This window comes from Channa argus, chromosome 15 (genome assembly GCF_033026475.1).
Source record: "Channa argus isolate prfri chromosome 15, Channa argus male v1.0, whole genome shotgun sequence".
Taxonomy (NCBI): domain Eukaryota; kingdom Metazoa; phylum Chordata; class Actinopteri; order Anabantiformes; family Channidae; genus Channa; species Channa argus.
In genome coordinates, this window is record NC_090211.1 from 7,446,321 (window position 1) to 7,472,513 (window position 26,193).

Below are 26,193 nucleotides of genomic sequence, written 5' to 3' on the forward strand. Positions count from 1 at the left end.
CTGCTTCAAACCTATTCTGATCTCTTCTTCTATCAAGGACCTGCCATTTCCTGCTTCTCCACACCGATCATCAGCTCAGGGGAAGTAGAGGCCTGATGCCCCTGAAGCAGCAGCAGCCACAGGGTGATTTAGTTACATTGTTGAGATCCGAATCCTCTCCAGCATCGATCTGGGGACACATCAATTTACCCACTTCCTACATCCTCCTCCGAGATACCCCCAGCAGCACCTCTCACTAACCCCCATTCTGATGACTCGGACACCACTCTTCTCCATCACTTAAGTATTCCTTTGATATTGTCATGTGTTAAAGCCTTTGAGTCCAGTGTTGAGTGTCCATAATCACTGTGATCTCAGTAAAACCACCCAATCAATCACCCGAGTGGTCAAGGTGGACTTTTAAAAATGTATATTAGCAGCCAGGTTGTTTTTGACAGGCTCATACAACAGTGTAACAGAGATGTACTACAACTCTATGAAATGTATCCATCCAACAGCCAGAAATAGAAAAATGTGAATGTGAACCCTGTTGGAGTTATTGCTATACAGATTCATGCTGACTGTGCTTGTGATGGGATACATGTATTTTTCTCCATAATGTATCACATTTCCAACCCCGTGATTGGTCAGCAAAAGTAAATGTCATGTCACTCCGTGAGGTCACTGATAAAAGATAATCTTGAAAACATCTTTCTGATGAGGGCAGCAGCACATTTATGGGACATTTCTTGTTTAATGGCAAAGCCTGCCTACACTTTTTCCAGGAAGGAAATTGCTGAAAGAATTAATATTTAATGGGTGAGTAACTAAAAGGGTGTAAGGGAAGGGTTAAAAATACTGAAATATTAATAGTTGGAAAAAAAAAAAAAAACTTAAACTTGTTGCCATTGCTAACTTTTTATACCAGCAATGACTGTGGCAGATAAAGGGTGGTGTCAGGTTTGTGTTGTAAAAAAATAAAATGTGTTCTCCAGCTCTCGCAGTGTGGGTGATGAAAAACTGCCAAGCCTTACAAAACTTCTCATTAGATCCTTCCTTCCCCCACCCCCCACCCCCTTCCCCCTACTGTAACACATATGAACATCAAAAGCCAAGTCTTGGTCTTCGCCCTTTAGTTTGCATAGCTGCTTTTGTGGTGGCAGGCTTCACCAGGACATGGATTGTTGAAATGACTCAACCACAGCCAGAGCAGATAAGACAAAACACAGGAAATATTGTCAAAAATTTATTTTTTATATTATCATAACTTGCAAAAGATTTGCAAAATTAAAAACAGGAGCCTATGAAAATCCGGCAGCTACACTAAGGAGAGATGTAAGGGGCAGAATCGGTTTAGTGCATGAAAAATCAAACTTACCTTCTTGGTGTAACAGAAAATGCAGGTTCTGTTATGGCTGTGGGAGATTTGGGATGTGAGGATACTGCAGCACCCCCTGCTGGCTCTTCCCTTCTTCCACCTCACCATTTACAAAAGACATAAGACTACAAAAGTACTTTAATATTTGGAAAATACCATTACACATACCGTAGGGAAAGAAAATAATTACCTGCATTTCCACAATCCACATTCTGTTGTTTCACAGCCTGAAATGAAAAGAAAAAAAATGTGTAGCTTGATTTACTCAATGCATGTTAGAATTTACAAGTTTACTAGAATTTGCAATGACTAAAATATAAAAAAAAACTGGAGTAACTTATAGGTTTTGCGACCACTTTTTGCTTTAATTACAGCCTTGAGTGCTCACTTTGCACACTTACACTAAGCCGTGTTTTCCCACCCTCACAGAAGTGTTCAGATTGGGCAGTGACTGCTTTTTAACACTTTTCCTCCTTTTGCCACAGTGTCCATTAGGTCATTAGCATCTGAAACGGTGAAAGCATGCTCCAAAACTCATCTTCTCGGTGGAGGTGTTGTAAGCATCTCCTGTAATGCAGAATCCCAGAACAGTAATGGAAGCAGTGCAGAGATGTTCACTTGTAAAGTTTCTGGGGCAGGGCTCACACGTTAATAATGACTAACACCTGCAGGGCTGTGAGTGTAAAGAGCAAAGTAGAGCTGCATCAGAGCAGCAAGGACTGATTCCAAATCTTATACTTAAGTTGCACAATGTAGCTTTAAAAGCCATATGTCCTTACTAACCCTACTCACTGTGGTCTTAAAGGGCATAAACACCTTTTTTGATTTCTTCATGAAACACCTCAGCCTAAAAGGGATCATTCTACCTGACAGTGGCAGACCAATGCACTGTTTAACATAGTTTGCCACCCCGACCTGGCTGGAAAGGTCACCTCAGCCTTAAAGCAGCAGCAGGTTCAGGCTCTGACCTTGGTCTCCACACAGAAAACCAGAGATGAATCCTGACAGCGCCTGCCACATGGGCTGTTAAACAGTCTTCAGAGTGGAGCCCACGCCCACACACCTGCTGTCAATCTACTCGCGGCTGTCAGCCATTTATACTTGTAGCAAGTGAAATCCGTCCGCCACACTTCCAGTCACCCGCACACACAATTGACAAATGATAGTAAGGTGCCAATAGACACCCTCCCTGTTACAGAGAGGGTGTTTACAGTGTTAAGAGTGTGGTTGTGGTTTCCCGAGTTTGTCTTATTTATGCTTTTTCTTTATGTATATTGTGCATTTTTATACATTTAAGATTAATTGCTTTGTCTTTGTGGTGAAAATGAAAGTTTGTCTAATTGCAAATCAGATTCATAAAAAAGTGTAAATGCAGCCTTGTATATGCATGTTCATATTTAAGTACAATACACATACATTGTACAGCATTCTTAGATGCACTTACACTTTCAAATGAAAGTCTCATTTGGGTCCCTACTATATATATGTTCTGCACTGCAGAGCCCCAATATCAGATAATAATCACTTCTTGGTTCTTGTTTGCTAATAATGTCCAGGTTAAAACCACTTTGTTAAAACTTTGTTAAAACTGGGGCTTCAGATGTGATGGAAATAGCCACAGGAATGTATTTCTTCTCTGTAATGCACACAGCGTCTTATACAATACAGATGTTATACTGTTTGGACACAATCAAGTCAGGACAACAGAGTCCTCCTGCTGTTTAAAGGCCGCATGACCCTGGGATGATGTTATAAAAATATAATAATTTCTTATGTTTGTGCTTAAGAGGTGACAGACTGGGGCTGAGGAGTTTGATAACCGCTGCATGATGTTATCGCCCAGCATGCATTGAGAGAATTTGCTGGTGAATGGCGAACTACATTGAGACAGTTGGAAACCACATGTTTTAAATAGGCTGCCAAGTCAGAGTTTGGACATCACCTGTGACTGGTTACACATCTAAAAACAAGAATTATGGTTCCCGTTCAACTCAGAGGAGGAGTAGTATTCACCCTTCACAAATCGTTGCAAATATAAGCTGCAGAAAGTACATGTTGAAAACTGGAGCAGAGCCAGAGCTGTGGGAGAACATACGCTTTTCTCCTGGCAGGCTGTCTTTATGCTGTCATATTCATAGCTGGGAGTTTTTTTATTCTCTGGTTAACTTTAACTCTGAAAGATTGTCTACGTCCTGAATGTTAAGCTCAAATATCAGGGGTTCAAAGAGAAGAATAAACATGGGTTTTTAGGCAGATGTTCCCACCAGACTCATTCAAACGGCCTTGTTGCGGCATCATTGTGGGAAACAGGGAGCTTTTCTTACAAAAGTGCCCCCATATATCACATATATTTATGTAAAACAGATACTACAGATGCCTGTTGTGCTTTTTAAAAGTTCCTAGTTTGTATTTGACCTAAGACTGTCTCACACTGTCTATAGTCAGTGCTGGCCCAGTGACATGGTGGTAGTGGTTTCTCCTTCCTGTGGCCTTCACTGCAATTACAAAAAAAGTTTAAATTCCTAATAAGACCAATCCTAAGTGGATTGGTTCAGCATAAATTAACTCCCTCTGCTAATTACAGTAGGTGAGTGATTAATGACTTCCACTGTGCTTTGGATCCTTCTGTTGTTTTCCTATGAATGGTGTGTTTGCTCATGTGAGGAACTGTCCCTGTGGGTAGTGTGTGCTACTCACTTATGTTTACTATGCATTTTACAAAGCCAGAGTTTTCTGTGCGAGTTCAAGAGCAATTTATTGGAAACACAACTCTGCACAAAATCAAAGCAGAAGCAAAATTCAAGGCATTTCATCATCCACTTTCCCTTTCATCTGTTGTTCTTGGATGTTCAAAGCATTGTTTTCAGAGGAATACCTCCAGTGGACATTCCATTGTGAAAGAGCAAGAGTGCTGACCTGCAGCCAAAAGTGAGGCAAACAACAGAAAAGCTGAGGTAAACCAGTTTACAGTACATTATAAGTTTATTCTTAAGAAAAATATAATAACGAAGTAGCTCCTGAGTAAGTATGAATTAAAAACCAAGATCAGGATCAGCATAAATATAAAAGTTTTCAGCCGTGTAGTGAGATGGATTTGGGAGTGGCTCTTTCAGCCTGCTGGTCCATCATTTTGGTCCAAACTTGAACTTATTGAACTGTCCTGAAACAGACACTCCTAATCCTACAGACTTTGTTGTATCTCTGAATCTACTATAGTGCCACCATGAGGGCCACCTGCTCACCTGTTGCCCAGTCCCTAATGAACTCACTCACGATTCATTCCCAGCTTCATGCTGATGAAGGACTGGTCAAGCTCAGTAAAAAACCTGGCTTTGATGATAAAATATATATAAATATGTGCATATATTTTTAGTTTTATGGCAAATAATTTTTTCATTTAGAGCAAACTTTTTGAGCAGTGGAAAAAGTTTATTTACTTCTGCAGATTGTGTTGAGTTTAGTTATCCTTTCTTCTGCCTGAGGTTTTAGAGCAAACAACATGCATCCAACTAAATATTAGATGTGTTTTTGCTCTAAAACCTCTCAAATGCCATGCAGGAGTGAAGCGTAACTTCTAGTGATGTGGTTTGCAGTGACATTTTTGGATTTCAGAATCTTGTGACAGAGTAGAGCAGTGTGCCTGGCTCTTCTGTTTTTAATCAATTTCAGACAACAGTCAAGGAGTATGCCACAGACAAACAAGCTAATCCAGGCTGCAGGCGGAGTAAAGAAGAGTTAGTGCTGCTTTTAGCATCTTTATCATGATTGTAGACAATACAACTGATTTAGAAAATGAGCAAAATTCTACCTTAAAGGTAGCATCACTGAGTGAGGCCTTGATCCACATATACAAAAGAATAAAATCATGTCAGAAAGCCTATTTCCTGACAGAGTGGATGGATTCCCAGACAGCCACAGGATGTGGCAGGGGTACAGTAAAGCATCTGAGTCAGTGTCATATTGCTCCAGAGATAGTGTTTACAATGACACACACACACACAGCCACTAAGCAGCAAACCTTTTATGGCTGACAGAACCAGACAGGGTATAGTATCGTTGCGCAGGCACAAAATGAGATTTCTGGACAGTCATAAAAACAATAAAGGCATCAGTGCTCTTCCTCCAGTATCTGTCTCCACGTGGCTGATCGTCGGAGCATGCTCACCTCCAAGATTCCCTGTCGTCCCTGTGAAGGGGAGGCAGCACGAAAGCAACAAGCTGTAAAACATGTGACATCTCAGAACTCTCAGTGACCCGACACAGCTTGAAACAAGAAGCTGAAAGATACAGGAGACATGTTGTATTTACCCAGATGATGCTCAGAAACATGTACACATACTGACACACTGCAAAATGTTAAGTTATTATATGAATTCTCTTGGTGATTAGCTATTGCCACTGTCAACAAATACAGATCATCATATCAGATGCAGAATAATAACATTTAATTTAGCTGGATAAAGGAGACAATTTGATTTGATTTGATGTACATTGTGTTTTTACACATTTAAGTTTAATTTCCTTGTCATTGTGGTAAACTTGACTGATTGTGATTCAGATTCATAAAAATTTGTAAAATCATAAAAACATCACATCACATATGCATGTTCATATTTAAGTACAGTACATACATTGTACACTATATTTAGATGCAACACTTTCCAATTAAAGTCTAGGGAAGGTTGGTAAGGCAGTCGTCCACAGACCACAGGGTCAGTGGTTTGATCCCCGGTCCCAGCTATAGGTTGAAGTGTCTCTGGGCAGGACACTGAACCCCTAACAGTGCATTTCCCATCCCCAGCTGTGCAGTGCTGGTCTAATCTGGTCCAAGGTAGAAATTGGGGACGGCTGTGTCAGGAAGGGCATCTGGTGTAAAAACTGTACTAAATCAACATGTGGACAATGATCTGCTGTGGCGACCCTGAACTCACAGGATAAGTGTCTTTCTTGAGTAGGTTGTTTCAATGACTATAAATGAAAACACACATACTAATAAAACAATTTTTCTATTTCTACTTTTTAGGAAAACGATGGAAAAACCCTTAAAACAGCATGTGTGGCGTTTTTAAAGTTGTGGGTGGTACCGGATGATACCCTGAGTGTACTTACACTGAGTGATCTAAGCATTGCCTCAGACAAAAACATTGACGACTCACTGTAATTGCGAAAAGTAGGTTCCATATGCAGTCTTATCTTACTCTTCTCCATCCTCTCCACTATGACTCTATTGCTAACAACTATAATCAGCCCAATGGATGAGCTGCCTGATTCAGTGTGACACTGATGGAATATTGATGGTGCTGTCTGATTGTAAAGCTCGATGTCTATCAAAACTTTATTCCCCGCTCTTTGAGAGTGCATTAAGCACCTCAGGAAGTAAATGTGCTTTTTTTTCTTGGCATGTATCAGAAAGGCACAAATTGAGATTCAAATATATTCAAATTTGAAAATTGCAATTATATTCTGGGTGCTTGCACAAACAGGAGCAACAGAACATCTGCATAATACCCCTGCATGCAGAGACATTTACATTTTACACACTTTTGTTTTATGCAGACATAACATCTTGGGATCAAAGGGGCTTAATGTCCATGAACAGGGCAGGGTATTGTTGTTTTCAGCTTCCTTTTGTTTCTATGTTAGATTATTTCTACATCCTGGGATTTTCATCACTGTTTGGTTGCTTAGGCACATGGAAGAAAGCAACTATTATAATGTGGAAGTAGTAAAGACAGGGACACAAGGGAGGCCGGGAGATAATTAAAAACAAAGTTAAAGGTGTTATAAGCGAAGAGGAGAAGAAAGGAGATGGTGGTAAAAAAGCGAGTTGCTCAACTGAGAACAATCCAAGGATGAGTATTGACAACCGAGCAAAGAAAGGAGAGTAATATGATTAGCTGTTTGGCTGGTATTGAATATCAATCATAGACAACCTGATCTTCTTTCTCCGCCTTCCTCCAAGCATCCTCTACTTCCACAATGTGGACTTACTGAGTCCTGGACATCCACAAACAGCTCAACGGCACAAAATGATACTGAATCACGAATGTATGAATTTAGATTATTCTTTTTATACATGTGAATCTACAGTATTGTGGTTTTATTTTATTGCTACATGCAGCAACATGTAAGATTGAAAGGTGCATTTGTGTGTCTGAGCTTGTGTTTGTTACGTATGTAGTGGTGTTGCATTTCTGCCCCATCATGCATTTCCCCTCAGTGGCAGTGATCAAAGGCTGTAACGTTGTGTGGTATGTTCATGTTCACTCAACCAATGTACATGGCTGGTTACTAATGTTCTGGGAGTCCTCAACATAGACTAAATAAACCTGTGTGTGCATGCAAGTGTGTGTCTGCGTGTGTGTGTCTGTATGTGTGTTTTTTTTCTTACATATTATGCATCTATGTATTTTATTCTCAGCTCTAACCATAAAATCTGTCTTCATTCGCTTGTTATTGTTTCTCTTTCCATTATCTCATTTCCAGCATCATTACACAACATGCATCCCAATAACCACTTTACACCCCTTTGTATTCTTGTCACTCCGTCCACATAGCTCAGGCTTCTCCACTCAGCCATACATTTTCTTCCTCTGGTAAAAGACCCCTAACCACAGTATCATATAGCTGCAGACAGTCAAAATCAGCCAACCAAAACTAATGTTAAAATGCCTGAGTAACTTCATGGATCCTGTATAAAATAACTCAACACGTTAATGTGACACGTAGAGCAAATAAACACATGCAGATTGTGGTCTCTTATAACCTTTTGCTTTGCTACACTTTTATGTTGAATTGTGTTAGAAAGCAGTTCAACCATGAAACAATTTTCCCTCCTGAGATTGTTTGTGTTACGATTCCTGACCCAGTTTGTTCATTCTGTCTTGGTCTCAGCTTTCACCCATTGCAACCAGAAGGCCCTGGACTTCCCCTCCATTTCCAGCTACCAGCTCACCTGCTTTAAAAAATGGCCAGGCAAAGAATACACAGATGCAGACAGGCAGACTGACCGATCAAGCCTGACAATTTATTCATACACTAAAAAATGGTTACTGTCAATCAGTACATCAAAATCCAAACAGGGATAATCACAGAATCACAGTTTAGGCAGATGTTTAAATCTAATCAATTTGTCCAAATATCAAGCAGCCAAATTCAACTTCCCTACAAATACATTGTCAAAAGAAAACCTGGTGCTAGGCTGGGAGTAAAAAAAACGGTTAGAGAAAATGGTTAGAGAACAGCTTGTGAGTTGAAAGGTCAGGGGTTCAGTCCTTCAGACTAGTAGGATCAAATTTAATTGACACAAATGAATAGCAGCATGCTGCCCCTCCCTCTTTAACACTACTGTGGTGCCCTTGAGCAAGGCTCTCTATTCCTGCTGCTCCTGTAAGTGTTATCAGGCTATTCCTGCAAGAGAGGTAGCCCCTCCATGAGTCAGGGAGTGTGACAGAAGATATTTAAAGAAGTTTCATGGCAACATAGCCTCAACAAAGTGACTGACAGAACAATCCCACTCAGAGCTACTCAGCTCTAAAAAGTGGGATCTGAACTTATCTTGCAACCTTGACTAAGGTCCCCAGGTTTGAGAAACGCTTTCTAAAACACACTGAAAGTCCATTCAAAGATCACTGAATTAAATGCTTTCACATGTTTTCATTGGATGAGTGGATGAGTCCAAACCACATTTCCCCCAAATCCGTGCTCTGCAGTCATAGTGGATACATACACACAGATAGTGGTTTTGTTGTAAGAGCAGAGCTTTTCAGATTTGTATGAAATCTAAGTGCTACTGGTATACTGCAGTCAAAGCATTCTGCTTCTTTGGACTTCTTTTGGAGCTAAATGTCTGAAGGTAAAATCGACTTCAGGGTCAAACCACAAACCTAGTAAGTCTTCATTGATTTACAGGGGGCTCTCCTCTCATCCCTTCCTCTAATAGCTCTTGTAATAACCTTGTGAAGAAGATGGCGTCTCAATTTTTTACATACACCTTGTGTTGCGTTGCCTGTTCTGTGGTCTCCAGTCACTGAGGTTAATGATTTAACGACTGAGAACTTTTGGGAAACAGACACAAATTCAAAATAGAGCAGGAATTTGGCCCACTGGTGTGCACTTATTTCCCTTAATTGTTTCCTGAACTTTGCCCTTGAGGTTTTCCATGACCCGACATATCCTGATGGGGCGCAGTGACAGACTTGGATTTGGGAAGATGGAAGAGGGGTGTGTGTGTGTGTTTGTGTGGTTGTTGCGGCTTAGCCCAGGTGGCTGCGAAGCCAAATGTACCTCATTTAATTCTGACACACGCTCTTCCATCACCTCCACACTTGAAACCTGGACTTGTTTAAACTATTGCTCAACCATTCCAGACAATTTGCTCCCACAGGCTAAATGTGACACTGTAATGGGGTCTCAGCCAGGCCTGAAGCTCCCGCATTAATGCGCAGTGTTTTCTTGATTGTTAATAGTTAGTATCAAAGCTGAACTTCAGCTGGATTTATTGCCACAAAAAAAAAAGAAGCTGATTTGGTTTTGGCCGAGTTGGGCTTAACTTACTTGAGATGTGATTCAAGAAGACTGGACCTGTTTTACATAGATTCATTCTCCTTTCTGTTCTCTATGTCCTAGCTCCTCCTGCAGGAGTTCCAAAGCATTGTCAAACCATAAAAACTTCACTGGAATCTTTAATGCAAAAATGTCAAGTCTCTTGTAAAATCTCACAAGTGTTGAGAATATAATATATATTACCCCAATTCCAAAAAAGTTTGGACGATGTGTAAAACATAAATAAAAACAGAATGCAATTATTTGCAAATCTCATCAACCCATATTTTATTCACAATAGAACATAAACAACATATCATATGTTGAAACTGAGACATTTCAACATTTCATCATCATTTTAAATTTTATGGCAGCAACACATCTCAAAAAAGTTGGTACAGGGTGATGTTTACCATTGTGTAACATCCCCTCTTCTTTATCAACTGTCTGTAAATGTCTGGGAAGTGAGGAGACCAGTTCCTGGAGTTTAGGGGAGGAATGTTGTCCCATTCTTGTCTGATGCAGGATTCTAGCTGCCCAACAGTCCTGGGCCTTTGTTGCTGGATTTTTTCATTTTATGATGCACCAAATGTTTACTATTGGTGAAAAGTCTGGACTGCAGGCAGGCCAGTTTAGCACCCCGACTCTTCTCCTGTGAAGCCATGCTGTTGTGACGCAGTATGTGGTTTAGCATTGCCTTGCTGAAATATGCAGGGCCTTTCCTGAAAGAGACGTTGTAAGTTGTAAGGATGTGTAAGCTGCCCACGCCATAGGCACTAATGCAGCCCCATACCATCAGAGATGCAGGCTTTTGAACTGTACACTGATAACAGGCTGGATGGTCTCTCTCCTCTTTAGTCTGCAGGACACAGCGTCCATGGTTTTCAAAAAGAATTTCAAATTGTGATTCATGTGACCACAGAACACTTTCCATTTTGCCTCAGACCATTTTAAATGAGCTTTGGCCCAGAGAACAAAGCAGTGTTTCTGGATCATGGTCACATATGGCTTCTTCTTTGCATGATGCAGCTTTAACTAACATTGACAGTGATTTCTGGAAGTGTTCCTGAGCCCATGCAGTTACGTCCAGTAGAGAATCATGTCTATTGTTAATTCAGTGCTGCCTGAAGGCCTGAAGATCACACGCATCTATTTTTGACCTTCAGCCTTGTCGCTTGTGTACAGAGATTCCTCCTGATTCTCCTGATAGTTTGTCTCAGATTGATGAACCTCTGCCCATCTTTACATTCGAGAGGCTCTGTCTCTCTGAGATGCCCCTTTTATACAAAGTCATGTTACTGACCTGTTGCCAGTTAAACTAATAGGTTTTCAAATGCTCGTTATTGATTTGGGGCAGTCACTTTTCCAGCCTTTTGTTACCCATCGTTTTTAAATGTGTTGCTGCCATCAAATTTAAAATTAAATATTTTATATGAAATTGTAAAATTTCTCAGTTTCAACATCTGATATGTTGTTTATGTTCTAGGATAAATAAAATATGGGTTGATGAGATTTTATGTTTTTATTTACATTTACATCTTCCCAACTTTTTTGGAGTTGAAATTATACAAGATAAGATGACAAAAGTGTATCTAATTTAAATAATGAAAATAAAATAAACTGCTTACAAATTATTTCAATGTTCAGCATGTTTTAGGGGTTTACAGCACTGAGACACAGATCTCTTTTACATGTGTGGCTATTCTTACAGTTTTTATTGATTTAAAGAGCAGAGTTGTAGACTTGAGATTTGCATTTTGTCAGACTACAACTCTAAAAAGCACCATTAAAGGGCTCTGCATGCTTCAGATAAATCAGACCATACAAAATGTTGTCCTGACAGTGTAGATATCTGCTCCAAATGAACACACTCTCCATATGGAGTGAAAAGCAGAGGTGCAATGAATCAGAAACGCCACTGATGTTACATATCAGAGTCTTTAGGGAGTATTGGTATTTACTGTATTTGTAAAAGCTGTATAAAGCCTTTTGTAGGTTCTAGAGGGACTTGTTTAAGATCTGATAAATTGCTTCAAGTGATGTCATGGATTTTAATCCCTTTTATAAATTGTCCATTGTGACTCTGACTATGTTATAGGACTGCGGTATAACAGTAAATCAGTGAGGCGATCACCTGATACTGCTATTTCTGTACTGTATTCTCAATTTTAGCCTAAAACACTTGTGAAATCTGTATGACTGTGAGGTCCTGATGCAGACTCTTTTATAGGTTGGAAAGAGGAGAAAGGTTCAGTCCTCCTGCTGAGGTGCATTGGCGAACATGGTACCATGTCTCAAACAGCACACCCAGGAGACGTCATTGTATCAGAGCATGAAGGAAAGTGGAGGATGGATGATTCCTTAACACCAGGTCTAAATCACCTTTTCTCGCTCCTGCCCATCTCTCTGCCTGGCTTTCTTTTTTTTCCCCTGGAAAAATAGCAGGCAGTGAAATGTGATACAAACGGGGTGGGGGGGGGTCATGCTGGTCGTTGCGCTGTTCTGCTAATGGAGATGGATGTGGGCTAAGGATTGTCTCCTCAACAGCCTCCACAACAGAGAAAGAGAGGCGATCCATTTCTCCTGGGCTGCGGGAGTCTCCTTTAATGAGAGGGGAGGGCTGAGCACTCATGACTTGATTTGAGAGAAGGGGGTGGGGTTGGGGGGGGGTGAAGAACTGCAGAGAGAATGAGATGGCAGAGAGAAAAGACAGGTGGCTAGATAGGAAAGAGAGAAAGGACAGGGAGAAAATGAGCAGCAGGAGACTGAAGTGAAGGAATGACATGCTGACAACAGAGGAAGATGGATGATAAGACAGCAGGGACAGAGGATTGAAGGAGTAATGATATTCAAAGAGGTATAATGCAAATAGAGAAAGACCTGAAATGAAGACTGACAGAGATAAATAAACTGTTATTGCCTACAAATCACTCCTTTGCTATTATGATTCCAGTAAGTTCGTCCTTAAAATGCCTCCATGCCTCTCATGTATCCCAACAGCTCAGAATTGTATAAGTTTTTAATTGTAAACCACAACATAGCTGACATAGTATGTATCCCACTAACTTAGTAAGAAAAATTCTGACTTAAGGTCACGTCTCTAGGGATGCCAAGAAATTGACCACATTGATCCTGACCATCCATCCATCCATCTTAACCCTTTATTGTGTTTTAGGACCATGGGGTGAAGATACAACGATTGTGCTAAGGTTCCAGCACAAACCCTATTGACTTTTCTGATACTCTAACTTCATCCCTATAGCACCCTCAGCAGTTTAAAGGTTATCTGTACAGACTTGTACGAGCCCTAGAAGTTAGGTTTAAACACTGTCTGATGCCAAATTACATTTTTTATTAACATAAGAATAAAATGTTGGTAGTAAAATGTTCAGTGACAACATGTATTGGTTTTTTGCCAGAAATATCTAATCTTGCGGTACAGTTTGGTTTTGTTTCTGATGTTTGGATCTGTTGGTGATATCTAGACCAATGTTAACCTTTTGTATCATGTGACTGGCATCCTCTTAGCATGCTGATATTAAATGTTCAGGAGCTTCACAAAGCCTTTAGATGTGAGATATTCAGCTGTAAAAGTCAAGTTTGAGACTATCTATGGCTTAGTAGCTTATTTCTTTGACTTTGTTTCATCATTTCTATTTTTTAGATTTTTCTTCTATTTGCATACCAATCTGCTCACAGTGAACACTCACTGTGTAGCTACAGTAAAAGTCCCAACTCATGATTTACAGGGAGTTGAAAGCATAAAGCATCACAATGCAGGCAGACTGTGTTCAGTTCACTCAGGTCACCTTTCCATGATATGTGGTTACTGAGATTTAAATTTTTCAAGCGACTATCTCTCACTGCCATGTGGAGCCACCGACGTGAAAAGTTGCCTAATGCAGCTTTAATAAAAGGGACGGAAATACAATCATGTTGTTGCTTGAGAGGAATGAAACAGATGTGGACAATATGTAAAACTGATGTTTTTTGATTTCAGATATTATTAGTATTATATTTATATGCACATCCAGACAAGAAAATATATACAGTATAACAATTATACCTATACCAAAACATTGCCAGCTGCCTCCAGATGGTTCCATACATTTTTATTCAGACTGATGTAAAGATCAGCCTTGACAACAGAGGACTCTCCCAGTGTTTACTTTGGCAGAGCTTAAGTAGTATGTGAGTGTGTGACTCACTTGATAAATTGCAGGAAAAAAAGACTTTGAATGCAAGCAGTGAATCTTTGTTTTCTCTGAAAAAAAATACCACTGTCAGATTCTTGGAAGTAAGTCGCTTTGCTATAAACTGGAAGAAGCACACATGTGCATTCTCTAATATAGAAAGTTTAAAGCTTTCAATGATTTAATGTTTGACCAAGAAGCTGCTGGTGCTTGGTGAAGGGCAGCAACTGACTTTACTTCAACTTCCTGTTTTACCTCTTACAGAATTTTTTTTTAATTCACCTCAGTTTTAGTTTCAGTTTCAGTTGATAAACTTGGTTCCCATTTCTGCCATACTACAAGCATTTCCTCCCGAGGCTGAGTTTTTAGTGTTATACTATATGGGCAAAAGAATAGGGACAGTTTTAGTGTGCTTCAGGTGTCTAAAAAATGTGTAACCTTTACTTTTGACCTTTTAATAAACATAGTTGTTTCCATTAGATGAGATTCTAATGAGTTTTCTTCATTCATCTTCTGTTACTTCTATAGACCCTGTAAATGTACTGATTTCCATATAGTTTCTTTTCTCACAACTTTTGTGAATGTGTCACTGGTCACACGCTGTGGAGGATATTACAAATGTTTCATATATGAGTTTTAAAGATTCAGTAGTTCAATCCAGAAACAGAACACATAATCATTACTGGTTTAGTGTGGACAAACTTGACAGACCTGCACAGGACCCTGACTTCCAACACATATCACTATAATCTTTGTTGTTATCACTGTAATAGAAGAAACCCCTCGTAGCCAGATACCAAAATGTTGTAGAAACACTTTCCACCTAAAGTGTACGTGACAGCAGCAGGTCAATGCCCATGGGTTCGAAATCTTAAGCAACAGAGGATGTAATCTTTAGGTATTCACAAATTATTTCCATATATTGTACGTCTTTCTATATTATCTTGTTTGTAATTGATGGTAAAATTGTACCAAGATTGTGCTAAAGCTGTTGATGTTCTGCTAGAGTGCATTATAATGAAGTGTGTTTTTCTAATATATTTTATTCTGTTCTCCACATGTGTAAGTGAGTCTGGCAATTATTAGAAACCAGTCGGATATATTAAAAAACACCAAAAAGTACAAGCTTGAAACTTCAGAAGACTCAAAATTTAGTCAAAGTATAATTAAAGCAGGTTCAATACAAACTAAAGACTTTTTGTCACGTATGGGTTTAAATTAGTTGTACACATATAAGGAGAAGGTTGGAGAATTGCAAGGTCAGTGTCCAGTCTTTCACATGCTTGGTAGTGACTAACTTCCGAACCTACTTTATTTAGTCTGTATCAAGTTTTCTAACCAAATTAAATGCCAATAAAGTAAAGTGGCGATATCTAGAAACAGTACCTAACCTACTCTTATACAAGAGCTCCCCCTTGTGAAAGACTGTTATAACAACACCCCCTCAGTCAAAGGGTTGATGTTTTGTGCCTAATTTACATAGTAAAACATGTTTTTTTTTAATTCTATAATATATATGAATTCATTCTACTGTAAATAATGCATACTTTCTCTATCTTTGATTCTTGATCCCCATGTATTAGCATGTATCATTAGCATCCTGTTTTTTTCTGTCTCTGAGGTCCTGTATGGCGTTCCAGATGTGCTCCAGACTCTCCCTCAGCTCTGCCAGGTCATTCCTGATCTCCTCCAGAAGTTCCAGCTTTGATAGTTTCCTGTCAGTGGGTGAGAGATCTTTCTCTTTCCCAGCCTCATCAATAACAACATCATGCTCTGTGCTGACATAGTCTGATTTAGCCATATGAAATAACCCATTACTTTGTTTCCACACCATCTCGAAATATGCGTCTATGAAGGCTTCCAGTTCCTCCAGGCTGCTGTCATGACACTGGTCAATCAGCACCTTTAGGCCTCCAGACTCAGCAAGCCTCCTGAGGGTCTGGTCTCTCAATGCAGGATGGGAAAGTGAATGCACACTGAGGCCATTTTCCTCCACAGGTGTCCCATTTGGTGTTTGAGATAAAACTAAAAGTATTGCAGGATGTCTGGGTGACAACGGACACACACCCCTGTCATTATTCAGTCCCACGTGGCCATGAGAATCCACAGTAGAAAACCAGAGAGGAAGATTTACCATCTTAATCCTGCTCAGTCCTTCTCTACTGGCAGCAAAACGGGACATGAAGGCATCTCTTTCCAGTATGGTGCATCCTGTCCATTCTCCTGCTCTTCCTGCTGGTAGTGCCACTATCTGATCAGCAGCAACTGGAACCTCTGAGGAGGTTAGTGAAGGACAAGAAGAGGATGTGGCTGATGGAGTAACTGTAAAGGAAATGATAACACCGGTATTTCATAAAACTTCCATAAAACTTCCAGGTTAACCTGTAATAACTGTCTCCACCCAGATATAAATCTGCTTATCTCTATTTTGCAGAGACAGCTTCTTTTTATTATTTCACTCCATGTGAAACCTACTGTGAATTATTTTTAGACGTACCGTGTTTGTCGCTTGCTTTGTGTATAATATACTTCTCTAATGTACTGTATGTTTTATTTACTCCATAATACATAATACATAACAATACATAACATAACTATTTTTTGTCATGCTTTAATTGTGATTACACATTTCTGTAACCAATCACTTTGTCTTTCAATCTGAAAGGGAAAAGGGCCTCAAATATCTAATTTTGTTTAAGATTTAAATAAAATATACTGTTTTAAGTACAATTGTGCAGCAGAGTGTAAACAGTGTTTTAGATTGTGATAAATTAAAGCCAAGTCTGTACATGATGTAAAGTTCATCGTGTACTCAAGAGCAGAAGAGCGAAGAATTTGTGTGTGGACATCCATTTCCGGCTGAAATTTTGAGACCACAAGTCATAAAATTAGACTTTCTGTTGATTTACTTTACAAATGACTAAGAGTTTAGGCCCCCTAAGGATCGTGTTGGAAACCATTACTCTAAAGGAAGCACGTCATTATAACCTTCAGCATAGAAAGTGTTTGTTCTTTGTCAAAGAGGCCAGAAAAATGGACATAAAGGGTAACCTGAGAAAGCCTTTATGTCCTCACAATAGTATGCCTGAGAGAATATTCAACCAAAACTAGCCTAGAAGAAAAGACAACCAAAGAAGACGGACAATCATGAAAGGCCCCTTCTACAACTAAAAAGCCAGAATGGATTTACTATATCAGCTGTGTGTCTCTAGTACCTGAAAATGCATGAGAAGATACAAGACCCATGATGCAGAGAAACTACAAGGTTGATCTGATGGGGGTTGATTTTGACATATTGGTTAAAAGGAAACTTTATGATTAAGGTTAATCATTAAGGAAACATATCCATGAAGACATGTGACATCTGTGGTACATGAACAGTGTATGGGAAGACAATGACAATTGGATACAATTATTAAATACATAGGTTTTAGCTCTATGCCACGAGCCAATGATGGCAACTGTAATACTCAGAAATGCATCCTCCAATTGCATGGAGACACTGTGTCAGTCTGCATAATGAAGCATCAAGCTACCGTTACCCAGTGTGACTCCTTTACTATCTGTAGTTTCAGGCCTTTACAGGTCTTAGTGAAGGGAAACACTGGGATGAAGGTAGTGGATAGCTGAATGAATTCCAGACCATTTTCATGTGAGGGCTGACCTGGTCTCTTGTACTGTGTGTGTTTGAAAAAACATTGGTATATTAGGTTTACTTACAGTTATAGGGCAGCTGATGTTTGTGGCTCAAAAGCTCCTTGAAATGTGTCACTGTGTCCGGCTGCTGCTCTTGTGTTGAAGAAACACTTTTCCACAGGCCTCTGTGGAAGAACGCCAGACTTTCTTCGCCCAGCATCTCTTCAATCATTTCGATAAGCTCAGCAACCTGAGCTCCATCCCCCCAGTGCTTATTGTCCAGGACGTGATATCTGTTGCCACACTTCTCAACAAGCCTCTGCAGCAGCTTTCCTTCACTCTCAATGTGCTGCTCGATGCTCGTGTTCCCCAGCCAGTCACCATAGCTGAAAAGGACCACCGCTCTGCTCCACAGCTGCCCTCCTCCAGCCTCCATCGGTTTCTCTATGGCTTTCCAGTGGTTATCTTTGAATGAGGAGCTCACATTAACAACCAGGAGAATAGCAAAGGATGCCTTCAGCAGGTCAGAGGTCATTAAAAAATCGCCTGGTGTGTCCAGCACTGTAACCATCCTGCTGCTGATTCTGCCTCGTTTTTCGGTGCATAACGAAGTTTGCGTGTCTGTGTCAAAGCACTCTCTGCCCAGGATGGTGTTTCCACAGGAGCTCTTACCTGTTTTCCTGCCACCAAGAAGCACTATTCTGATTTCTGACCGAGGGGTAAGGTTCTCTGTTAGAAAGAGGGTTAAAAAAATCTCTTAGACACAAAGCAAACTCTTTTTATTATTTGGACTGCTCCTCTGAAGTTCAAATAATAAAAAAATCAATATGCTGTGAAACATCAACCAAAATTAAGGGTGACATTTTGTCTCATTTGAACTTACCTAGCCGTGCTCTTGCCATCTGCCTTTGTTTCTCCTTCTTTATCCGCCTCTCCTTGGCTCTTGCTTCCTGTCTTCTTATCTCCCCCTGAAGCTCTTCCACCACTTTCCTCTCAATTTCATAATGCCAGCCACTCTTGCAACCAGGCAGCATTTCTTCAATTTTCCCAATCAATTCCCTGACTTGAAATCTATCTCCTTTCATTTTATTATTCACAACGTGATATTTGTTGCCACACTTTTCAATGACCCACTGCAGAGGCTTTCCCTCACTCTCAATGTACTGGTCAATGGTGGTTCCTCCCAGCCAGTCCCCAAAACTGAACAACACAATGACACGGTTCCAGATGTGGTCACTGATCAGCTGGAGATGTTCCTGCACCGCTCTCCTGTAGGTTTCAGTATAGGCTCTGTCCACACGAATCACGAGCAGGAAGACATGAGGCCCAGGAGGACAAAGAGACAAACTGATCACCATTTCTCTCCGGTCAAAGACAGAGCTTTCACCACAGAAGTAGTTCATCCACCAGCCAGGTGTGTCCACCACAGTCACATGTCTCCCAAACACCACTCCTTTTCCCACCAGACATTGGGTTGTTCTCCTCAGTGGCTGGTTTGTCTCTCTGCTCAAGATTGTGTTCAGTGCTGAAGTCTTCCCAGAACCCTTTGCTCCGAACAGCACAATCCTGATATCAGTAATGGGCTGCAGTCTCTCTGAAAACAGAAATAGTTTTTGTTTTTGTGAAACATATGTAACAACAAGCTTTCAGTTTGTGTTGGTTTGAGTTTTTACTTAGTAGCTTTTCTAACTTCAAATAGAGGTCTTTCAAGTCTTTATGAGCAAACCGGCTGCCACACACACACACACACACACACACACACACACACACACACACACACACATTAACACACAGTTACCTGCTCTCAGCCACATTCACCTGTTTCCAGCTGTGATTAGATCAGAGTATTTATAGTCAGCCACTCCACCCCTTTTTTTGTGGTCAGTTTGGTCACTGTGCCTCTGTGCTTCAGTGTATTAGCCAAGTCTCCCTGTTTTCCCAGTGTCTGTTCCCTGACTGTTTGCATGTCTTTTATTTACTTTATGGACTCTGCTCTCTGTCTGAGCCCTCTGACATGTCTGCCTGGGTTTTTGTAAATTTGTTGCGTTGTGTTTTTCGAGCGCTGCTTGAATTAATTCCCTGAGTCCGTGGTTGCACGCTCCATCTTCTTTGCTGTGGTTTCCTGGGGAGAAGCTAGACCCTCTGCGTGTTGTGGCAGAGAGGAGAATGTTGTCCAAATTCCTCTCCATCCTGGACAAACCCTCCCACCCACTCCACTGTGTGCTGAGGAGCAGTTTCAGCCAGAGACTGATCACAGGCAGGTGCTCCACAGAATGCCACAGGAGATCCTTTCTCCCATTGGCCATTAAACATTAAACCTTCTGTAAAAAGGAGTGTGTCTAAATGGTCAAAATGGAAAATAGTATTGTTTTTATTTTATTTATGTTTAATCCTCTAGCTGGGTTTTTTCTTACTTATTGAGTTTGAACTTTTTCTTGTTTATTGATTTGGTTTGATGGAAGTTTTATCCTTTATTTTCTACTTTTTACATTAAGACCAGTTGTAACAACGCAACACAATTTCCCTACATGATCAATAAAGTTGTTTGAATCTTGAATCTTGAAACTTCAAAAACTAAAAGATACAAAACTCTACCCTCTTTGTAATGTCTACCAAATGTTAACGATTTTCTCTAATAGCAAAATACCACTACCATTAACTCACCTCGCATAAGAGATCTGTGTTTTTTCACTCTTATAAACCTCTGCAGAGCTCTATCCTCCACTCCCTTCTTCTCTGCTGCAGTTGCTCGTAAAATGTTATTCTGTATTTCAAACACTCTGTTGCCATTTTCTGCGACAAGTTTCTGTATTTTCTCCATCAGCTGAGAAATGTCAGTATCTTCACTCAGGACAACACTGTGACACCTCTGACGGCACTTTTCACTGAGCCAGTGGAGAGTCTTTCCTCCTGCTTGTACATGCTCTTCTGCCACAGTGTGTTTAGACCTGTCTGCAGATGTAAAGACAACCATGCAGTGGCTCCACACCTCCTCACCCAACAAGGACACATGCTGCTCCACAGCCCGCCGGCGCTTCTCTGAGAAGCCTGAGCTCACCTTGACAGTGATCAGGAATACCTGTGGTCCTGGCGAACACAGGGAGACACTGCTCAGGATCTCCCTTTTCACCAGCTCAGGCGTGTCCTGAACACTGTAGTCACACCACCACCCAGGAGTGTCCACAACTGTGAGCCGCCGTCCGGCCACCAGTCCCAGCCTCCAGGAGCAGGAGGTCCTCTCTTTAGTGACAAACTCCTCTTTTCCCAGGAGCAGGTTCCCCAGAGAGCTTTTTCCAGAGTTTCTGCCACCAAGAAGGACAATCGTTAACTGTGGTTTACAGCAGCCATCCCCTTGGACACAAAGAGAGAATGGGGAAAAGAGGGGGAAGCATAGGTGATAACATTCAACATATACACAGTCCACGCCTTCATCACACACATTCTAAATATTCCAATATTTACTGGTTACTGATATGTTAACTTCTTCATTATTATTACTACTTCTCCTAAATTACTCTATGTTTATGGAGTATGTTTGTACTTTTTGTTGAGATCTTACCACACTGAATTCCTCAACTTTATACTCACTGAATAAAGCTGATTCTGATTTTGATCATTTATAACAGCTTTTGACAGTGTGGTAAATATATTCTAAAAATTGAATTGAATATATGACAAAATATTAGGCAGAAAATTAAGGTTTTTTTTCAGTGCTGAAAAAGCCTGGTTATAAATCTGCTCATTTTCTTTATATTTTATGATAAGAATTTTAATATCTTCAGACTGTCCAAATTAGCCTGATAAACAAGCTATTCCGATATGTCAACTCTAAATATAGCAAATTATTTGATTCTGAAAATAAGTAGTGAATTGCCTATAAATGTACCTCATTTTATTATTTTGTAATAAATATTATAAATTGAAACAAATTTAATATTAGTTTGGGTCTTTTGAATCAAACCGTACAAGAATTATCACAATTGCCTAAAACCAAATGGCAGTCAGAATATCGATAAAATATCCCCAATCAAACCACTCAAATATAAAAGACAATGGCCTTTTCAAATACTGTATGTCACTAATAATCCCTTCATAACTATTACAAAGTCATGAGTTGTTTGTATGTTCATAATAACACCAAACCCAAAAGATAATCATAGATATATGTCATTGGAAATTGAAACTTACATTCTGACAGGTCTCTGGCTGACATCTTGTCTACAATTGTAGATTTTTAAACAAACAAAATGTATTCACACATCCAGATTTCGGTGTTCGTTGAAAATAATGTGGACCACGTATAATGTTGAAGGAGTAAGAGCAGAGACTTATGTTTTATGTGTTTATGAGTCTGAAGGTTGTCTGTAATGAGTAATCAGACAAAGATGCATTGCATAGTGACAACCACACCCATGTCATTCATATATTACAAGAAAAGTGAAAAGGTTTAAATGTTTAAATACTAATCTGTTTTAACTTATCCTATAACTGAAAGGTCTAGTTATCTAAAAGTTAACACTTTTGTATAATACCACTTTTTTCAGTTTTGTTATGTAGCTACAGCTTTTTAATCTCTTTCTTCTCATTAATTTACACTCCATCTCCATCATGACAAAGTGAAAACAGAATTTTAGCAACGTCTCTAAATGTATACAAAAATTGAAAAAAACTGAAATATCACATGTACGTAAGAATTTAGACCCTTTGCTCAGTACTTTGTACCTGTGGTACAAGTCTTTTTTGGGTATGATGTGACAAGCTTTGCACACCTGGATTTTATTCATATTTAAAGATATGATCCTAAAAATCGCACAAGCTCCATCGATACCAGCTGCAACATTACATTTCACTTTACGTTTACATTTAGTCATTTAGCAGACACTTTTATCCAAAGGGACTTACAAGTGAGATACAAGGCAGCAAAAATTTAAGTCAAGGAGAAAACATCAGAGCAAAGTCCTATCAGAAAAGTCTTTACATTTTATGAGATGCAAGTGCGAGAAAGAGCAGAAAGGAATTTTCACACACATATATATGTGTATATATGTATATATATACACATATATATACATTTAAGGAAGGTGCGGGAGAGATCTGTTTTCAGCAGTTTTTTTAATGAGTGATTTTGCTGAGCCTGCAGAGTTTGATAGCTCATTCCACTATCTCAGAATCACTGAGCTGAAGAGTTTTGCTTGATGACCTGAATGAGGGAGTTGAGGTAAGCAGGAGGTGTTGAGTTTGATCACTCTGTAGACAAGAGCAGCTACAGGAAGCCAGTGTAGAGATCTGAAAAGTAGTGTGACATGAGTCCTTTTTGGCTGGTTAAAAATTAAGTGTGCTTCCGCATTGTTGGGGCATCTCCAAGGGTTTGATTGTGCAAACCGGTAACACTATTAACAGAGCACCATTAAGTGTGAGTCCAATAACATATAGTAACATAGGAATACATTTAGAGTAGCCTGCTTTTACTTTAGGTTTTAAGAGTTGTTTGAGTAAATACTTTTAAATAAATGAGATTTTAAATGGCCAACTGCTATTTGTAGAATAAGTTTATTTCTACACTGTGGAATTGATACTTTTTCTAACTAAATGGTTTGATTACTTCCTCCTCCCCTGATGACAACAGTGCTTGATTAGAGCTTTAAGACTGTCCCCTAAGTGACGGTGTTTGTTATTCTGTAACTACCATCTGTCCTATTCTTCGGCCTCTTCTTCGGCTTTTTAATCCAATTGTGACGTAATTGTCTTCTATTGGTTACGGAGGTAACTTCGGACTGGGGCTGTTCCCTTTAAACTCCGCCCCGCTCGCCGGCTAGTTGTTACACAAACAACTGGGTTCCGTACTGAGACGTCATCGGAGATAAACAGCCGAAATGGGGGTGAACATTAGAGTCGAATACTGGTAAATGAATTTTTTCATTACACTTTTATTCGTTTTTCTCACAGTTACAGAAATGGGTTGACCTACCACGTGTATTGCTCATTCCATAAATCCCAGGTTAAACGGTTGTATTTATAGCTAGACCTGCTAGTAGCACCGTTAGCAAACAGCTAACTTTGCTAGGCAGCATTGGTGCCTGCCCGGTTAATATTTACAAACATAACATTCATAACATGTATTGTTTCACTTCAGTGGCGCATGAGGATACGAACCCCGCTATCAGGAGCTCGCCCGGGTCGTGAAGAATGAGTTTCCTGATGCGGAAGTGTCAGGCTTCGTGGGAAGAAGTAGTAAGTTTCAAGATAAAAAAAAAAAAAAAAAAAAATGTTGAACTGTCTCATCGTTGTTAGCTATGCCAAGAAATTTCAGGAAAACAACGTTGGCATCCTATACGGCAGTTAAAGGGAAAGTTGGGGGCAAACGTAGGTTACATGTCACATTTTTTTTCCGTGTATGCACCTGTTATGAATAGCTCTAAGATATTATAGAAACAGTCTTAACGCTACGCGAAATCTATCTCCAAGTTTGTAAGTTTTTTGTTTTGTTTTTTTTGAAGATGATTTACATTTACATTACATTTAGTCATTTAGCAGACTATTTTATCCAAAGCGACTTACAGGGCAGCAAAAATCTAAGTCAAGGAGAAAAAAATCAAAGTCCTATCAGAACAAGTGTTTACATTTCACGAGATGCAAGTGAAAGAGAGAACAGAAATGATTTTTTTATTTTGATAGATTTAAGTGCATAGGAGGATAAGTTTGAATATTGGGAGTGAGTTTGCTGAGCATGCAGAGAGCTTGGCACGCTCGGCAAACTCGCTCCCAATATTCAAATGTCGTTTCCCTGCCCTATCTACTTCATATTACCCGTGTCCGGTGTGTTTAGTCAATCAGAACCAGTGCGATACAAAGATGCCTCTGACAGTGGGGGAAGACAAAGCAAATTGATATCTCAAACTTCTGATTGACTGAAAAGACCAGATCTAGGTAGTCAGAAGTGGGTAGGGCTTGAGTTCTTAGGGATAGCTAGAAACAAGCAAGGTTCAGGCCCCTGAGGACCAGGGTTGGGCACCACTGCTCTAAACTAAAACAGGTTTCAGGTTTGAAACATTTTATCCAATCTATGAAAACTTGAAGGCCCATTTTACGTGGAATGTTTGTTTCCTTGTTGGTTTGTGTGTTTTAAGACAAGGTCCAGATCCAACACCATAAAATTTACTTTTCAAATTCGGTCTTTCTAGAATGTCTAACATCCATTCAAAAATATAACTGGTACAGAAACATGAATGCCATTCTGTAATGTCATTTGGGTTTCACTGAACTACATAATAAGGAGCTGTGAGACTGGATGCCACCTTAAGCCTCAGAAAACAGTCTGCTCTTATCTTGTCTCTTAGGCAGCTTTGAGATAGAAATCAATGGGCAGCTGGTCTTCTCCAAGTTTGAGACTGGTGGCTTCCCATACGAGGATGACGTGAGTAACACGTAGCGCTTAACACGTTAACTGCCTATTAAATATAAAGCAACATTTTATGCTGTATTTTGTTGTTTAATGCCACAGGTCATGAATGCTGTGCAGCAAGCCTATGACGGGAAACCAGTGCAGAAGATCACCAAAAGCCGTGCACCATGCGTCATCATGTAACTCTCCCTCCAGTCTGCATCGCAGCAGGCCAGTGCAACTCCCAGAGATGCACTATGACAACTAGCTGCTTTGTTTGATGCAAATCACAAAACTCTGCTCTGTCTCCTGACTCCCCTCTCTGTTCTTATAGTGGTAATCCAGGCTGTTAATGATTGCTATTGCCAAAAATAAAATGGCTATGGTATGATGAATCCATTCCTGGAATTCCCTCTTTATAGGAAAAGAGACAGGGAGACGAAGTTGCATAAGAGTTGGAGTTGGAGGGAGCTTACCTTTACTTTCTTACCTCGTTGCCTGGCATTCTTTCTGCCTGTAGGTTTTGTCTGTTCTTCACATGCAATTACTAATTTCCAATTAATGCAAGAATGGTAGAAAGCGGTCACGCCGTTTAATTCTTTTTAATAATCAAGCATAAAGGGATATTTACTGTTTCTGCTTCTTTACTGTAGAGTTATGGATAGTAAAACAGTCACATTTTGGTGAGAGAACGCAAAATTTTCAAGTTTTCTTACGCTTACTATATCACATTGGATTGCGCTCACCTGTATGTGTTTTTGTCTGTTTAGCTTCTAATTTAAACTGCTCTTGTACTGGAGGAATCATTAGTAGTGCTTCTGAAGACCACTATCCACTGGTCTTTCAGCTCACACTAATCAGAAACTTTTCAACTAAGCATTTTGCACTGTCAAAAGTGATGTCAAAAACTGTAGACTTTAAATAAAACTAATAGTTTAAGTGCTTTTGTACTGACTCTTTTTTTTTTCTTATTTACAATATGCTGTAGAGGCCATTTGCATTATTGCTACATAGTTTCCCTCATAGCTTTAGGACATCCATCTTGTTGAATAAGAATGTTGTGTGACTTCTTTTATAAGCCC

The 26,193-nt window shown here is 39.8% G+C and overlaps 2 protein-coding genes across 3 annotated transcripts; one reads left to right on the forward strand and one right to left on the reverse strand.

The window, feature by feature from the left end:
* Positions 1-6,928: 6,928 nt before the first annotated feature.
* si:ch211-214j24.15 (GTPase IMAP family member 8) lies at positions 6,929-22,068 on the reverse strand. 2 transcript variants are annotated; one of them, XM_067477813.1, is made up of 6 exons: positions 21,919-22,068; positions 20,395-21,081; positions 18,614-19,324; positions 18,403-18,459; positions 17,815-18,195; positions 6,929-16,416 (listed from the first exon to the last, which is right to left on the reverse strand). In XM_067477813.1, exons 1-6 carry the CDS (start codon positions 21,941-21,943, stop codon positions 15,674-15,676), a joined length of 2,604 nt encoding a protein of 867 aa, XP_067333914.1. In that variant the 5' UTR covers positions 21,944-22,068; the 3' UTR covers positions 6,929-15,673. The 2 variants fall into 2 exon arrangements, with proteins under 2 accessions (XP_067333914.1, XP_067333913.1); XM_067477812.1 differs by having other exon boundaries at positions 17,815-18,459.
* A 1,405-nt stretch (positions 22,069-23,473) lies between these two features.
* On the forward strand, positions 23,474-26,050 carry LOC137100174 (migration and invasion enhancer 1-like). Its single transcript, XM_067477814.1, has 4 exons — positions 23,474-23,632; positions 23,864-23,961; positions 25,068-25,144; positions 25,232-26,050. The coding sequence occupies exons 1-4, from the start codon at positions 23,604-23,606 to the stop codon at positions 25,313-25,315; spliced, it is 288 nt and encodes a 95-aa protein (XP_067333915.1). The 5' UTR covers positions 23,474-23,603; the 3' UTR covers positions 25,316-26,050.
* The last annotated feature ends 143 nt before the right edge of the window (positions 26,051-26,193 follow it).